We start from the raw sequence: 16647 nt of genomic DNA on the forward strand, positions 1-16647 counted from the left end.
ACGCTATGGTGATTAAAATAAGAGTATGGACTACTGTGGTCACCTATGGTGCTGGAGTCAGCAGGTCTCCCTTGTTTTTTCTGCTCTCCACAGGCACATTCTGCTCACTCCAGTACGTCTTTGAGAGCTGCTGAAAACTAATACAAGCCCTGGGAGATCTGGTCACTGATGCTTGACATGCTGCAGAGAAGCTGTGTTCCTACCACAGCTCAACAGCATTAATAGGTCTAAAAATGACTGTTCCTGTCATCAAATTTTGAATGATAGCACTTTATTTTTTTTTTTTCAGGATGGTTGGAGAGCCCTTGCTCCAGAGGGCCCACCTGACTTCCCCCAAACCATGCAAGGATATCTGCTCTCTACTCCAGCTACTTCTGGGCCACCAAAGTATCACAGAATGGTTTGCATTGGAAGGAACCTTAAAGATCGCCTAGTTCTGACCCCCTGCCATGGGCAGGGACACCTCCCAGCAGACCAGATTGCTCAAAGCCCCATCCAACCTGGCCTTGAACACCTCCAGGGATGGGGCATCTATCATATCACTGCACGACCTGTTCCAGTGTCTCACCACCCTCACAGTAAAGAATTTCTTCCTTGTGTCCAACCTAAATCTACCCTCTTCCAGTTTAAAACCATCAGCCCTTGTCCTATCAAAGCGCCCTGGCTGCCATGCTGGGAGCTCTTGCCTCCAAGCTGGCAGAGCTTTGCAGGAGGTTGGCTCCCTTTCTGCTGCCCCCTTCTGCGGGCAGCCTGGCAGCTCCTGAGCTCTCAGGCAGAGCGCGATGGCTGGCCTCGCTGAAGACTGCTGCAGGAGAGACAACCGGCACGTAAGTACGTGTGCCAGGGGTGTACTCTAGTGTCTGCCTCACGGCATCCCTCCTGCCATCCTCCCAGGATGCGTTTTGCTTAGTCCCTTCGGGTACCATAAGATGATTCGCCATGTAAGCTAGAGAGCCTTTTTCAAAACAACATTTGATGCCTTCACTGAGAGCTGCACAGAGCACAGATGTATTTATTTGTGTTTCACAGATACCAGGAATTACAAAGAAGTTAAAATACAGCATCTTAAAATGTGTCCTGCTGTTTCCTCTTGCATTTACACAGGCTACGTGGAGGTTTCATCTGATGCTTTTTATGCTTCGGTTGAAAAAAGAAATAAGGTATTTTTCTACTTGTGATATTAAGCAGCTACTCATAATACGTTATGATGCAGGTAAAATAAAAGCAGAAACCCTAAAATACCACGCTTCACTGCCTGGGAGCACTGAAAATACACGGTTTTCTTTGGAGAGCCGACTTTCTGTTTTACTTTGCAGTCAGCTAATGGTGAAATGTAGGGATTTTACTTCTAGGTTACCTACCAAGGACAACAAATACACGGGAAGGCCAGGAGCGGTAATTCTGAAAACTGATTGCAAAGAGCTGCTCTGCAGTAGCATCCAAGTCCCTCTCGAAACAGATGACCACAGCAAGGCAGCACGGGGGGACGTGCCTCCTGCTTTCACTGGAGGATCCAGGCCAAGGAGCCCCAGGTAGGACACCGATGCTGGGATCCCACCCCGAAGTGATCGTACAAATCCTGTGCTCCCTGGTGGCTCCCAGGAGCCTCGTTTGCCTCTGTGGTGGGATCTGAACTCTGGGATTACACTGCCGATGTACTGGATGGTGGCCCCTTTTCATCTTACATCCCATACTGGGGATCACATTCAGAGTGCCAAATTCAGACCTGAGGAGGACCTGAGGCTTGCACAGCATAAGGAGTAAATCTGGCCTGGTTTAAGTGGCAGGAACATGAATTTCATACAACATCCCCTTAAGTGAGATCTGAATCTAATGATAGTGCTGCATTTCTCTTCTGCTAAGGCAAAACAAGATCTTCCTCCAAAGCACCATGTCTCAGCACTTCTAGTATGACACTTCAGTTCTAGTACATCTTCTTTTGTAAATACCATTTAGAAATGAGCTTCAAATATTGATATCCAAGATTAATTGGTCCCTCTTCCAGCGGCACCGATCAGAAGTCAGCAGTTGGTGAGGATCTTCACGTTCTCACTCAGAGTTGGTCAGAAAGGTTTCTCCTCCATCCTTCCCAAGCAGCCACACTGTGTCTCACGCTCCACCTCCCCTCGCTACCCACCTCTCCCGTGCTGTCTTGCTGTGTGAGGGGTTATTTTGGCAGCAGCATCTTTGTTCCAGCTGGGCTTCCAGGATTGTGCTTGAAGTTCTTGTGGCGTGGGGCTGGGTTCAGCGGCAGTACTCTCGCTCGATGCTTGCCATGAGCTCCTCCTCCGAGTAATCATATGATATTGTGGACTGTCCCGACAGCTTCTTGCTGTTCCTTTGGGGGCATCTGCTGGGGAAGAGAACGAGTTAGTGGTATTATGAGAGAGAATCAAGCTCTGAAGACACAAGATGACCCTTACTTCATTTTTTTTTTTTTTTTTTGTGAATGGAAAGATCAAGCTGCACATGGCTTGCTGAGACACAAATACTCTGTCACGTCTAGCTCCTGTACCCCACAGGCATATCACTTGCTGACATTTGCTATCAATTGGCATCTATTTTAGTCTGCGAGTTCATTGCAGTGCAGCCCTTACAATGCTCCAGATCAAACTCCCAGAACCTTTTGGTGAGTTAGGTTCGAGGCCCAGCTAAAGGACTGCATAACCTTTATGCCAGTTACTAGTTTTAAGGTTTTATGCAGAAAGGGATTTCTTGTTTGTAAGGGACTTGAGTTTCAACCAAAATATGAACGCAGCTACCTCAAACTGCTCTTAGGCTTTTATTTATTTTCACATCAGGACAACTGTCCCACAAGCGGGAATGGATGTGTGATTCAAAGGGAACCAGTATGGGTTTCACTGGTATTATCAGAGATGGTTTATGTTGGGTACAAGGGAAATCTGTCCCTGCCTACATGAGGGAGAACAGTGAAAAGTCTTCTGCAAGCTTTGACCACTGCAGCTCATGCTACCAAATAAGTCTATTTGATCTTGCCCTCCAGGACTCAAGAGAGGAGACAGCAGCTGACAAGTGAATGCTCCTCCTTGGTCTTGCAGAGAACTGGGAGGTGAGCAAGCCGGACTGTCAGGCGAGACATCTCTGGAAGTTGGGGCACGTGGCTCCATGAAATGGAGGTCGTGGTGAGGCGCAGAGCTAAGTGGAGACTTCAGTTGGTAAATCCAAACTGTAAAGTGCTCTATCATGACAAGTCAACCGAGATTGGTGGGCTTACTTTGTGACCATCCACTGGTGGAGAACAAATGGTCAAGAAAAAAATGTTTTTGTATGGCAGTTGGTTGGTCACCAAAGAGGAGAGATTTTCATATCCAGTAACACGACTCCAAATCTGTCCCAGACTCATTATGTAGCAGCTATTGACTTACCATTTCTCAAAGGATGAGGCCTCCCTAACCCTTGGTCTTGCAGCTGGGATAAATTTGGCCATTAGCATCCTTTAGTGAAAAAAACTGAGGACGTATTTATTAGATGAAATCACAGAAGCTGCCCCAATGCAGATAATAAATGCAGAATCAGAATAGAAGAAAAGAGCCTTGAAATGGTTTTCTAAGGAAACTTTGTCATAAACTGCTCTCCTTGGGCAAGGGAGCATCCGCAACGTTCCTCGAACAGACAGTAGCCAGTCTCCTGCTGCTGTCACTGCAGAGCAAACAGCAGCAATGCAACCTTTCCTCTCTTCTTATCTGTCCAGGTCAGAATGGCTTCTGCCCAGTCCAGCTGCTCTGACCAAGCTATGCGAAGCCCCGTGTGTCAGAAATAGTTTGGTGTTTTTCCTGGAGCCACCTGATGTCCAGCTGGTGTGACAGCTGGGTGGTGTGGGTGTCCTACACTTGTTTACGCTTCACCGTGCCCTTGATGGCAAGTTCTGCTGGCAACAAGATGGCAGCAAGTAGGATTTAGCAAGTGGACTCTTCTGCTTATTCTTTTTATTCATTTCCTATCTTCTGATGAGCTGCGGGCAATCTGGTTTCCACCACAGTAGATGAGAGCTGGGAAGAAAGCTAAAAGGCCAAGAGCTCAAACCGTACGTACACCAGCAGCTACAAAGCAAGAATGGGGAAAAGGAAATGCAGAAATCTGACTTGGACAGACGATTTATTGATTTAAACTCTGCACTGTGACAATCCTTAGACTAATTTTATATTATGTGATGAATTGGAGGCAGAGCTCTTGGCAGCATGCTTGCAGGCCCACAGAAGAGCCATTGTTCCTCTTAGCGGTTACATAATTTCCCACTGTTAATTATTCTTGATGCTTTGGCTTGCATGGTGACCTCCAAGCATGGGAGAAAATCTCCAGGTAAAACTGGAACTCATCGAAACACAGATGAGCTTTTAAAAAGATAAAAGCAAACCCCACTTGCCATGCACAGCTCAGAACTGAGAGGAGTAGAGGGCTGTGTTTAGTTCAAGAGCAAAAGAAATGCAAGTTGGTGCTCATCTTCTTTCTATTTTTGTGGCAAAGTTCTCTATCATATAATATGGAGAAGCTAAAATACATTAAAAAATGAGAGGTTCAATCTGGATAAAAAGAGAAACTTCTGCACCCTGAGGACAGCAAGAAGAGGAATAGGCTGTGGTTGCACAGGCTCCATCCTTGGAGGCTTTCAAGACCTGATAGGACAAAGCCTGGAGCGCTCTGCTTGGACCTCACAGCTGATCCATCTTGGAGCAGGAGACTGGACTAGAGATGTCCCGAGGCCCTCCCAACCTGAGCCTTGATCTCAAAAGCACGTTGGTGCAGCTGTTTCTGCTGGTCCTGGAATTAAGCGAGAGGCTTTGGCAGGGAAATCCCGAGTGCAGGACGTGGGCAGGACAGGAGCTGGTGGACCATCAGCTCCTCCAGCTGCTCCAGCAGGAGAGGAGGCCCCTTGCCGCTTTCACCAACACGCAGCCAGGGCTGCAGGTCAGGGCTTGCAACCGTGCCGAATCCAGCTGAAGGCTGTTAGACTTTTCGATTCGGAAAATAATGGGTCAGTATGTTAAGGGGAAAAAATTTCAAACCCCAGAAGTTCTGGGGGAGGGAGAAACCTGGAAAGGAGCAATACTGAGAGGGAAAGAGCTGGCTGAAAAGCATACGAGAGGGGAATGTGCAACATGGTGGGACAGTAAAGAAAAAAAAAGGCCAATGCAACTCCATCAAGATTACTGTGCAGACTTCTGGGGGTCTCATTACTAAAGAGTTATCAACAACTTGGAGGGAGTTTAGAAAGCAGCAATAAAAGTGATTTAAGGGGCTAAAGAGAAGCAATGTAGGAAAGAGGAAAGCAAGAATTGTGCTCCATTTCAGCTAAAGGCCTCTCTGTTTAAAGATTACTAAGGGAAGGAGGATTTTTTAATTTATTTATTTAATGGAAAGACAATGAACTATGCAATGAGGAGAAGGAAACACAATGGGCAAAGTTAGACCAGAAGTGAGCAAAAACCACCTTTGAGCAAGATGCTGGAGGTGGTGTCCCAACCTTGCCTACTGGCAGTGGGGATGGCGGGCAGTGCCATGTCCCCCGTGTGGGGGAGACCTGTCTGCAGGCTCTGGTGACAATACCCCTGGGAGGTGGCTTTGGGTGACAAGCTCCTGGGTAGAAATGTGAGTTAAGCGGCTGGAAATTGGGTTGGGGTGAATCTAGGCCACTGTTTTTTATCGTTTTGCTGAGGATGGGAAAGTCCAGGGTTAATCATTAAAATGCCTTCTGCAAGACCTTGCAGCTGAAAAAATGGGTCAAAACAACGCCCCGGTAACTCTGCCAGTGACACGAGACTTGGCAGCAATTATATGATCATTACAGCGTTTCTGGGCTGTGTCGTCTCACCCGTGCACCACCAGATGCTAGAGAGTGGTTCACAAAAGAGTTGGAGCGGGGGGAAGAGAGGTAACGCAGCACGATCAGGAACACATCTTCTGTGTTCCCATGCGCATCAAAGGTATTTATTAGGGCCTGGTTTAGATGCTTATGCGGTGTCACACAGGGATAGTTGCAGTACAGGAGGTGCCCTCCTACAGCATCTATCTTGCGTGACTACTTTCTTGGCAGATAGTATTAACTCTCCATACCTTTTTTTTTTTTTTTTTTTCCTCCCTACTTGACATTTATTTTGTCTTTAATTGCCTTTACGGGAATTTCTTCAGTCAGCAACTCTGTCAAGACAAGGCTGATTTTTGCGGCTTGTAATGTGAGCGTTTATCTAGAATAATTCTAGCTGCAGAAGTGTGAAGGATGAGACACCTATGCACGTTAACCACTGTTTCTGGGGCTTGATTTGATTTCTTCAAACTGCACTTTTGCTGGCTGCTGGACCACTTCCAAAAAAATGTTTGCATGTTCCTTGCCAGCAGGAACTGCATCCCTGCTTATCACGGGCAGTACAGGCGCTTCACACGTGAGCTGCGCAATGGGGCTCTGCAGTGGGTACAAAGCAAACATTATCCAAATGAAAATAAGCTCCTGCTCCATCATTCCAGATCAGAGACCAGTTTCTGCCGTCTCAGGTTTTCCCTTTGTGTGTCAAAGAGGGAGGGAGAAGGAAAGCCCTGGCAGGGGCTCAGGGGCTGGCGAGAGCCTGGGGAGCTCGGTGGGGGGCTGTGGCAGAGCTGGGTGCACGCCTCCCGAGGAGACTGCTCAGTTGCCATCGATGCTGGAGAGCCCGGGAGAGTCCAGAGTCCTCCGGAGCGCCCGTACCAGCAGCCTCGCCAGGCGAGCTCCCTGCCAGCTGGGGGGGAGGGGAGGAGGGAGGACAGTGGCTGGTGCCTGGGCTCTCGTGTCACATCCACCAACGCTGCTCAGCGTTAGTAGGTCACGCAGCCCGACGGCCAGGATCTGCCGATCAGTCTGCTCTCCGGTGCCGCAGGAGCAGAGTATGGCAGTCAGAGAGAGCTTGATGTCGAAGACAGTCTTTAGCGTAAGGAGGTGGTATTTTAAGATGGCTTTTCCAAGACTTTTCGTTTCATCTGGGTTTATTTAACACGTGCATCAAACTGTTCTCATCGCTCTTGGTGCAGGCAGACTCGGAGGCACGGTCTGCTCGGTAGCTTTCGCTTGTGGAAGAAAGATTTCAGATTTCTTTTGTCTGACACCCAGAGTAGGTCCCCACCACTCCCCTGTCCCTGAGGAATGCTCATCTCTAACTGGTGTAGCGTTGGAGTGTCTTATGGGTTTTCTCTTATGATTCTGGGGAGCAAAGAGACACTATTCTCCTTTTCTACACGCTGCAGAGCCCACAGATGCCCTGTGGCTGAACCAGGGCCTGAGATACTCATTGGAGCAATTCTCCCCAGCTTTCCACAAGCTCCTTCAAGGTGACTGTGTGACACGTGGACATCCTACTAAATTCTGCATTGCTCATGACCAGGAGTGAATCTCTATACTATACTTGAGCTGGAGCCCGGAGCTTTCCACGCAGCACAGCTCCAGGATTTCTTTTTAATTGCCAAAGAGGTAGAGGACAGAATATTTAGGGCTATAAACGATTTGACACCATTCCCACCTCTTTCTTGCACAGCAGGAGGAATAGCTTTCCCCTTTATGCTCCCTTTGTTCCTGCTGCTTTTGTCCCCTGAAGATGTAATGAAAGCACAGCTACTCACTGATGGTCGGCATTGTTGTTCTCTGGGCCTGGTGGGCTTCTGGTTGCCAAAGCCTAGGAAAGAAGAAAAGTCATGTATTTCAGTTATAACACTTTAAAGTCAAGGGAGAGGATTCTTCCCCTCCACTCCGCTCTGGTGAGACCCCACCTGGAGTCCTGCGTCCAGCTCTGGAGCCCTCAGCACAGGAAAGACATGGACCTGTTGGAGCAGGTTCATGGAAATGGTTGGAGGACTGGAACATCTCTCCTATGAGGACAGGCTGAGAGAGTTGGGGTTGTTCAGCCTGGAGAAGAGAAGGCTCCAGGGAGACCTTATTGTAACCTTTCAATATTTAAAGGGGGCTTTTAAGAAAGACTGAGCGACTTTTTACCAAGGCCTATAGTGACAGGACAAGGGGAAACAGTTTTAAACTGAAAGAGGGTTGATTTAGGCCTGATATAAGGAAGAAGTTTTTTACTGTGAGGGTGGTGAGGCACTGGAACAGGTTGTCCAGAGAAGTTGCGGCTGCCCCATCCCTGGAGATGTTCAAGGCCAGGTTGGATGGGACTTTGAGCAATCTGGTCTAGTGGGAGGTGTCCCTGCCCATGGCAGGGCAGTTGGAATAGATGATCTTCAAATGTCCCTTCCAACCCAAACCATTTTTTATTTCTATGAAACCTATCTCTATCTATAGTAGGCCATCTCTGCCCTGGTTTAATCCTCCAAACAACCTCTGTGGAGACAATACAGGTAGAAAAGAGTGTCCTCTTTACTAACCACCCTTCTGCCAGTTCTCTTGCAGCGTTCAGGGCACATGGGTGTCTCCAGGCTATGGAGCTACTGAACGTCAACTCATTAAACCTCCCAGTTTTCCCACGAATAGGCACTGCCCCACTGGCTGACAGGCAGCAGCGTGAACATACCTGCTAAGGAAGGAAGTTATGGCAACACGGACCCAATTCTTTTCACCTGACAAAGCTGTTTCCCTGCAATGATCCATCTGGAGTAAAGCATCCACCTTCCCTATGCTGGAAGACCACAGTTTTCCAATGGGACACAAGACAGGTAACCAAAGCCAAACCTAACGGCATTTAAAATGGGAAGGTGATGGGAACCTGTGTCTGTCTGAGCTCCCAGTTGGACCAGTAATAAAATGAACCCCTTGCAGCCAGATGCTACTGAGAAAAGTATAATTTATGCCTTTTCCCACTTCTTCACTGTACTCTTATGAGGAAAGGGAGGGGGACAGGAACATGGTCTGTAGTTGTGTGCAAAAATAGACCATTTGCCATTGCCTGTATATCCACGGTGTCTCTGCAGGGCCGGATGGGATCAAGCAATTCCTCAGTAAGATCATGTATCTGCTCTTGAAATAGCTCAAACCTGTGCTGCCTCGAGGTCCAGCAGTGCACGGGACTGGTGCTGGGAAGCATGGGAACTATAGAGGGGAGATAACCCTCTATAGGCAGCACCGGCACAGGGATGATGGTTTTATGCCCAGTCTTGAGCTGATTTAAATCAGTTGGTATCGGTCAGGCTTGTATGTGCCACCCACTGGACAGAAATGTCCACCTGGGTGTCTGCCCTTATTGCACAGCACCTGATTTTAATTTGAGAGGAGATGTTTTCACTAGAGTCCATCCTTAGCTGCTTCACGTGTGGATGGACGGGAGTTGAGGTTTAAAACACAGTGGTCTCAGACTCCGCTCGGCAGTCAGGTGCTTGGCAGTAAACTGTCCAGCTCTTCCCTGCTTCTTGGGTGGCTTTGTGCTGCCATGGTCACCGCTGGCTCCCACGCTTAAGCAGGTGAGGTGGGGCTGTAGCAAAGACACCTCCCTCACGGCACGGGGTCAACCCCTCTTCCAGGTGAGTAGCTTCCATTTCTGGAGCTGGAAGAGGTGTCTGCTATCCATCCATGGTCTTTCATGTCCCAGCTGCTTGCTTAAAATTACAAACTAAATCTCTATGAAAGACCTGCAACATCTTTTGATAGCTGTCAAAAGGAACTCCACTTCCTTTCAGAAGAGCCCCCACTCTTTGGCAATGCTTTGCTTTCTCTGGAAGACCCTGAAATGTTCTAGAAACAGCTCCTGGGTCCAAGCAGAGGTGAAGCTATATGAGAAAGCTGATGGTGAAGGAAGAGAGTTCCCTCCTGGTTATTTAGCATTGTTTCTTGGCAATCTCCCACAAGCGGCAAGACCAAGCGGCAGCGCCAGGAGAATGCCATGATGAGCTCTGAGGGCCGACTCCACCTGGGAGCGCGCCCCACAGCACAGCCCCTCGCCATCGCCATCACCCACCAGGCCACTGCTGCCACCCCACTTTCCTTCCACCCGGCGAAGAACACCACTCGTCCTCGGCACAAAGGGGAGAACAGTTCTCCAGGAGTGCTTTGATGCCGCTCTTCCCACAGCGAGCACTCAGCTTCCAGCACTTCTGGGCAAAGGATGGGTTTGGATCAGTTTAGGGAGGGGTTGGAATTGTACAGTAGGTTGTCTTTTTTTCTTCCCTTGTGGGTGACTCCTCCATATTACGAGCTGTACGTGTTGTGTGGGTGGAAGACAGAATTAATTAGTCATCAGCAGCTCTGGTTAGCAAAATCTGCTTCTCTGTGCAAAATCAGCTCCCACCTTCTCCAAGGGATCTGTCAGCAACAACGCTTATTTCCCAAGAGAACTCAGCATCAGTGCAGGTAGATCTCCACCGGCATTTAATTTGATGCATCAGGAAAAACTGGGGGGGGTGGGGGAGTGAAAACAAGAGCACCTCCAGCCTCTGCTTTTCCACCACCATCAGAGCCTCTGTGCTTCAGCAGCTGCTCCTGATTCCCCCGGGCGAGCGACGCGTGGCTCCACGATGCCCGAGTGACACCACGCGCCGGGCAGGACGCGGAGCAGGGGCTGTCGCAGGCAGTGAGACGGAACAAAAACTGACCTCACCCAGCCCGCGCGGGATTGCCGTAATGTGAATGTTGCAAATTCAGCAGATAATTAGTATTAGCCCTTTATGTGGGTTAAGATGATGCGCACGTCACGACACTTTAATATTATGGGTTCCTATCCTGCAGCTAAATGGGTAATTGCTGGCCTGGTTGGCCTATGCCCTGTTAAGAGAAAAATGAAGTCAGCTTCTCCTTTCTGCAGCTTGCAGTCATCTTTTTATTACTCATCCAGACCGCAGCATGTCTCCTTGTTTTCCACCCTGATCCCAGCACAGGCATCTCCTGTTGGGGTCTGTTGCGCTACAAGGCCCCACATCACCATCCCCTCCAAGTTCAAAGGCGTGGATGTTAAGCTCACCCAGCACGTACTCGGGTTTAATTTAACGTAACGAGATGTGAGGTGCAGTGGTTTGACAGCCGTTGCACACACAGTTCAGCCGTCCTTTATGTCAGGGCAGTGGTTCCCGGGAGCAAGGCGGAGTGGAGAGCTGGAAGCGGGAACTATTTCTCTCTACTGCATCCCTGAATCATCACTCCTGGGGTGCAGCTTCCCACTCCCCCCAACCTGGTGACAGCTGTGGCTGGTGTTCCTCACTGGTCCTGCCAGCCCTTGTCCCCCCCTTCTCCCTTTGTCAGCTGCTGGAGGTGAGCTGGGTGAGAACACCCGGGGACCCACGGGGTGATCTGGAGCCATGCACCTTGGGGGGGGGCTGAGCTGCTCCCAAGCTGTGTTGAAACCACTCAACTACAGACTTGACTATTAAAATCACATTGTCTCCAAAACCAGGTGACCAAATTCAAGCTGCTTCTTGGGGATAGTCCTCGTGCTGGCCCCTGAACCATGCTCAAGCATTATTTGGGAGACTGCAAATTGGTCCTGGCCAAAGCCATGCTAGCTCAGTGGGGCAGACCACCACAGTCTGATGCCAGGCAGCTGCTATGGTATAGTCTACCAGTACAGATAAGGCCTGAGATACGGTAAAGTAGAGATATAGACCTGGAGCGGTCCCATCGTGTACGGGGAGCCTAAGGAGTGACTGAGCCACCTAAAACATCTACACGAGAGCAGCGTGGGCCCCTGCCAGTGCTGGTCCACTGGGCTGTGGTTTCACAGCGTGGCTTTTCTGCAGGATGTCAGCCAGTGCCTCCTTCCCTGCCTCTGCTGCTCCCAAATCCCTCTTCACAAACACCCCATGAACCGGACCAGGGGATCGGTCTGAGCTGAAATGAAAATTCCCCCCCGCCCCGGGAGGGCAGGGAGGCCATGTCAGCCAGAGCACGTTGCAGATGCAGTTTGCCGCAGAGCTGCAGAGGGCTGAGCTGGTACAGCAGAAGGGCAGCACCCTCCAGCGACGCCAGCAGATGATGTGGGTGGCTAAGCCAGTCATCACTGCCGAAAACAGCCTCTCATGAACCCACAGCCAGAGTTACTGCTGGCAAAAAAAAAACCCAAATCTAGCTTACCTAACGCATCAGTAGGTACCAAACGGGACGTATTGCCCCAGCTGCATCCCAGGCAAAGCACTCCTGGCCTTGCTCCGGTCTGCAGCAACATCCTCTGGCCAGCGCAGGAATTAGGCACAGGCGGTGGACGGGAAGTGGGCAGGGATGCGGGGAGTTCCCACGCTTTTCCTCTCCGGCCAACTAAAACACCAGCTCGCAGCTATTCTGCGCATGCCCAGTGCTTAGTTTTTAGATGAGGGATGGTTTCAGGGCAAAAGCGACCTATGCTCTGCTGAGTGATGTTGGGGGAAAAAACACCTAGTCTGCAGTTTTCTGAGTCCAGCTGCAACACAGCTGTGCTGGGAGGGTGACACTGGCTGAGGGGACAGCACAGCTCACTGCTTGCTGCACTCTGGTGAAGTTTCAGGTGCTTTTTAAAAAGACAAGGAAGATCAAGTGAGAGCAACTCACTTTTTGCTCAGCAACTGCCAAATCCACACCTGGAAATTAACTGCAGAATCTGAAATAATCTGACTTTGGACTTTTCCCTTAGCTGCTTCCCTAGCCCTAGCTTAGAGTTCGAGGAGTTGCAGATACTCAGCTGGAAAAGACCTTTTCTGAAGTCACCCTGGCCAGTGGAGTACGGCTCCCTGCACAACTGTAGGAGAACATCTTGATTCAAGGGCATTTTTGACCATTAATGCAACCAGGAAGAAAACGCTGAAATAAATTGCTCACAGCCCTAAATTAGAAAGGTCAAATTTCTGTTTGGGGGAAGCATATTTTAGCAAGAGTAGAAAAATAAACCTATCTGAGTTCCTGTAAGAAACAAAGGGGGGGGGGGGGGGGGGGGCATGACATTAAATGTCCCCACAAGATCCCTTCGTGTTTGCAGCTGGGACCACCCAACCACGAGATGACGCTGCGCCACCTCCATCTGCAGAAAGAACTTGTATGTGGCTGAAAAAAAAAAAAAAATCAGGCAAAGCTTTGCAGACCTGAGTGTTTTGAAAGTATATGATAGTCCCTCTAGAAGACGGTGAGTACACCCTCTACCTGTGTTACTCCTGCGCTGCGCCTGGGGTGATCGGCTTACTGTAATCACACCCTGTCTCCAGCCAGGAGGAGTGACGGCGCAGTGGAAAAGGCTGTTAAAAGCAAGACCCTAACACGTCTGCGTGATTTTTCCATTTCAGGAAACCCACCGAGGAAATGCCTGCGGCTGCAGCCTCTCCCCTGGTTTCCACCGAGAGCTGCCACCCCGCTCTGTGCTGTGGCAGCATCTGCAAAACCACAGATACTTTTTCTGTGTTGAGCAAAGAAATGAGGAAAAACCAAAAAGAACTGAGGGCAAACCTAAAGCTGGATGCTTGTTGCTGATAAGGAGGTGTTGGGGTCTGCTCCGAGCTGGATTCAGGTTCCCTGTTAGGATTTGCTTCCCAGCCCGTTGTTGTGATGTGCTCTCACATCCCAACATCTCACTCCCAAGCACTACCTGAATGCAGCAGGGGTGGCTCAAACCTTTAAATGCAGCCGCGTGCCTCTCCACCAGCCCTTGCCACCTGGCCTGACTGCCCACCGGCGCTGCCAGCTTGCTGCTGGAGGACCAAGTGCATCGGGGTTCAGGTGGGAAAGCACAACGTTGATGCACATCACACCCAACCGTGACAGCAGAGAGCTGAGTCCTGTTTGTAGGCAACCACTCTCTCCTGGCCAGGGGAGAACCTCTCCTCTCCTCCCACCGGCCAGAATCTGCTCCTCCACAGCCTATTTCTCATCAGATTTTCTACTGTAATATCTCCTCATTGCCCTTCCTCTACCTCCCTCATCTTTCCCCTATTAGCTCTGTTGACTCAACCCATCCTTTCTTCTGGGCAATTTCCTTGCCTGTCCCCCAGATTGCACAGCTGAACAGGGTAAAGCAAGGAAGTTCCCACCACGAGGGAGAAATTATAAATGACTGGCTGAGAAGCTGGCAAGACAGAGAGAAACTGCCCTCAAGTTTTCTAGCAAGGAACCAGTGACGCAACAAAGCTGGTATCGCTTTCCAGAAACCTCCTCCACCGGCCTCATGGGAAGGGTGGGTCTGCAGTTTGCACAACGACCTAAAAGACTAAATTGCATCCCGTAAACATGCAAAACTTGGTGCTGCAAACAGTTTCCTCCCTCCTTCTCTCAGGCTAGTGACCTTTTAGGCCTTGAGGAGTCAGAATGGTAAGCCCACAACTGCTGTCTCAACGGGACCATGGCCACCTCATGTCCAGGTAGGGAAAGTGCTACCAAGAAGAGCTTCAGGTTTGCCCTGAAAATATCCAAGACTTCTCCTGGATAGCTTTTATATCTTTGAAAAACACTGGTAATTCTTTGCTGTATTTCATACCACCTGTCTGAGTGCAACCAGAGACGTGAACTTCCTTCCCAAACAAGAGGCGGCAGCAGCAGCTGGACGAGGAGGCACACAAGATGTTCGGTATCACCGTCACCTCACGGGCCACACTGGGTGACCGAGGTGCCACATACCTGCTTCAGGGTGAATTTTGAGGGCCCTCACAGACATCTCTGTGCTGCGAGGCTTGATGGTGTTCCCACCCTGCGTTTGCGCTGGGTGTGACCACGACCCAGGTCAGCCGCGATGATGCTAAGGGGTTCCTCACCATCATTTCTGCCAGAGGAGGAGGTCTGCAGTAGGAAGCTGGGCATGGTGACCCCCCACACCACCTCAGGGGCCACATCTTAAATTCTTCATCCTTTGTGGTTTGCCTCTTGTTATCACTCATACCTACTGCCATGGTATACTGTCTCTCTACTGATTTTTGTAGATGGGGGCAGATCTGTTGCCTTTCTGATATTTGATTACCCAGAATATACATCACCTCAGAATAGAGCTAAAATACCACTTTATGCACAGGAAAATTCACAACTAATGTTTACTATTATTTTGAAAGATCCAGCCATGATATTCACATGTGGAGACAGAGAGAAAATGGACAAGAGCAGCCTCTATTCCCGTAAGTAAAGATCAATGGGGGAAGCCAGGAGGACTCCTTATAAATGAGAGTCATTTTGGGGAGAAAGTGGTGCTGGACTGAGCTCCCATTCATACTGCAGGAGGGTTTGGGGTTAAAAGGGCAAGGAAAAAATATGACAACACAAGAATTCTATTTTTTTTTCCCTTTCGAAATCTTACTTTCCTTGAGGAAAGTACTTTTCTTTAAAATTAGTCTAAAAAAAAAGGGTTCTCAGACTGTACCCTGCCAAGTTTCCTAATGGCAAAATTACTTTGTATTAAAGTTATCCTTACCCCGTGGACATGCAGTTTGGCAATGGGAACGATACACTTCTAAAGAGCAAAACTGAGGCATGCAAGGCAGAAAGTTCCTCGGTCCTAAATATTAGTTTCTGGTTTTAAATTTATTACTTCAGTTTGACTTTTGTGCAGCTGTGCGGAGCAGCGTTTACCTAACAAACAGCACACAACTTCCAAAGCTGAGCTAAGACGAAAGAAGCTGGTGATTTTTGGCCTCATCACCAGATGATATAGATGCTGCTGTTACCGAGATAAATCTCAGCTCCCTCAGAGGCAAAAATCCATTATTTGTTAAAGAGACTGAAATGCTTTTGTAGGAAGTGCCGGGCTGCGATTGCAGTGGATTGGCAAACGTTAACCGGCAGCTTTATGCTCATGTTTTTAAACTTCTGTTTACATGCCCGACCCAGGGGAAAGCGCGCGCCGTACTTTATAAAGCCCAGCTACTTCCACAAGGCTGGAAAAGAAACTTTCAGGAGCACAGGGAAACTGGGTAAGGGGATGGCCCTTTTGGGGGGACCGTGTTTCCCCTTGCACCAAGCGAGAGTAAAATGCGAAAAGAGCAGCAAATGGGACCGAGCACGGTTTGCCAGCGAAGATAAAAAGAATTTAATGCCACTTATGTTTTGAGGAAGCCATGGCTGCAGCAAGTTAGCGCCGGCGATGGCAGGGCTCCCCAGCCCACCGGAGACGTCCCCTCCCCCGACCCCAGGGGATGGGGGGGATGCCGGGGTCACCGCCGGAGAGGGGGGTCCCGGTCGGGTCCGCAGCACTTACCGCCTCCGCAGCCGCCTCCCCGCAGCGCCCGCCGTGCCGGGGCGGGGGGATGCCGCCGCCGGCGGTGGCCGGGGCTCGGCGGGCGGGGGCGGGCAGCACCGCCGCCGCCGCCTCCTCCTCCTCGCACTCGGCCCGCACCGTCTCCAGCAGCTCCCGCTTCTCCCCCGCCGCTCCCCCCGCCGGCACCGCTTCGCCCCCCGCCGCCGCCGCCGCCCTCGCCGCGCCCCGCCGCCGGCTGCTCCCGCTGCCCATGGCCGCCGCCCGGGGCCGCCGCCGAGGGGCTGTGCCGGCCGGGGCGGAGGGGACGGGGGGGGGGAGCGCTGCCGGGCCCCGCCGCCTCTCCCGGCCGGGGCGGGCGCGGGTGCGGTTTTTGGCCGCTCCCCGGAGCCTGGGTCTCTGAAACCCTTTTTTTTTGGAGGGGGGCAGAATCCCACCCAGAAGTGCCCCAAAGGCCGAGGGAAGGCATCGGTGATGCCGGGGAGGGATGCACGGACGTTTCTAACTGCGCTTTTCCAGCCCAGGCTGCCTCGCTCCACTTAATCCTTCCAAAACTCTTCAAAACCAGCCCGTTATTCTCAACAACTTTCAAAGCCAGCCC

At 50.4% G+C, this 16647-nt stretch overlaps 1 protein-coding gene across 2 annotated transcripts; it reads right to left on the minus strand.

Moving 5' to 3' along the window:
- Nucleotides 1-992: 992 nt before the first annotated feature.
- Nucleotides 993-16301, minus strand: CYS1 (cystin 1; the record flags this gene model as incomplete). 2 transcript variants are annotated; one of them, XM_082480569.1, is made up of 3 exons in its annotated part: nt 993-2350; nt 7603-7655; nt 16050-16301. In XM_082480569.1, 3 exons carry the CDS (start codon nt 16299-16301, stop codon nt 2245-2247), a joined length of 411 nt encoding a protein of 136 aa, XP_082336695.1. In that variant the 3' UTR covers nt 993-2244. The 2 variants fall into 2 exon arrangements, with proteins under 2 accessions (XP_082336695.1, XP_082336694.1); XM_082480568.1 differs by having other exon boundaries at nt 993-2353.
- Between the last annotated feature and the right edge of the window lie 346 nt (nt 16302-16647).

Source organism: Vanellus vanellus (assembly GCF_965231255.1).
Source record: "Vanellus vanellus genome assembly, chromosome: 3".
Lineage (NCBI taxonomy): Eukaryota > Metazoa > Chordata > Aves > Charadriiformes > Charadriidae > Vanellus > Vanellus vanellus.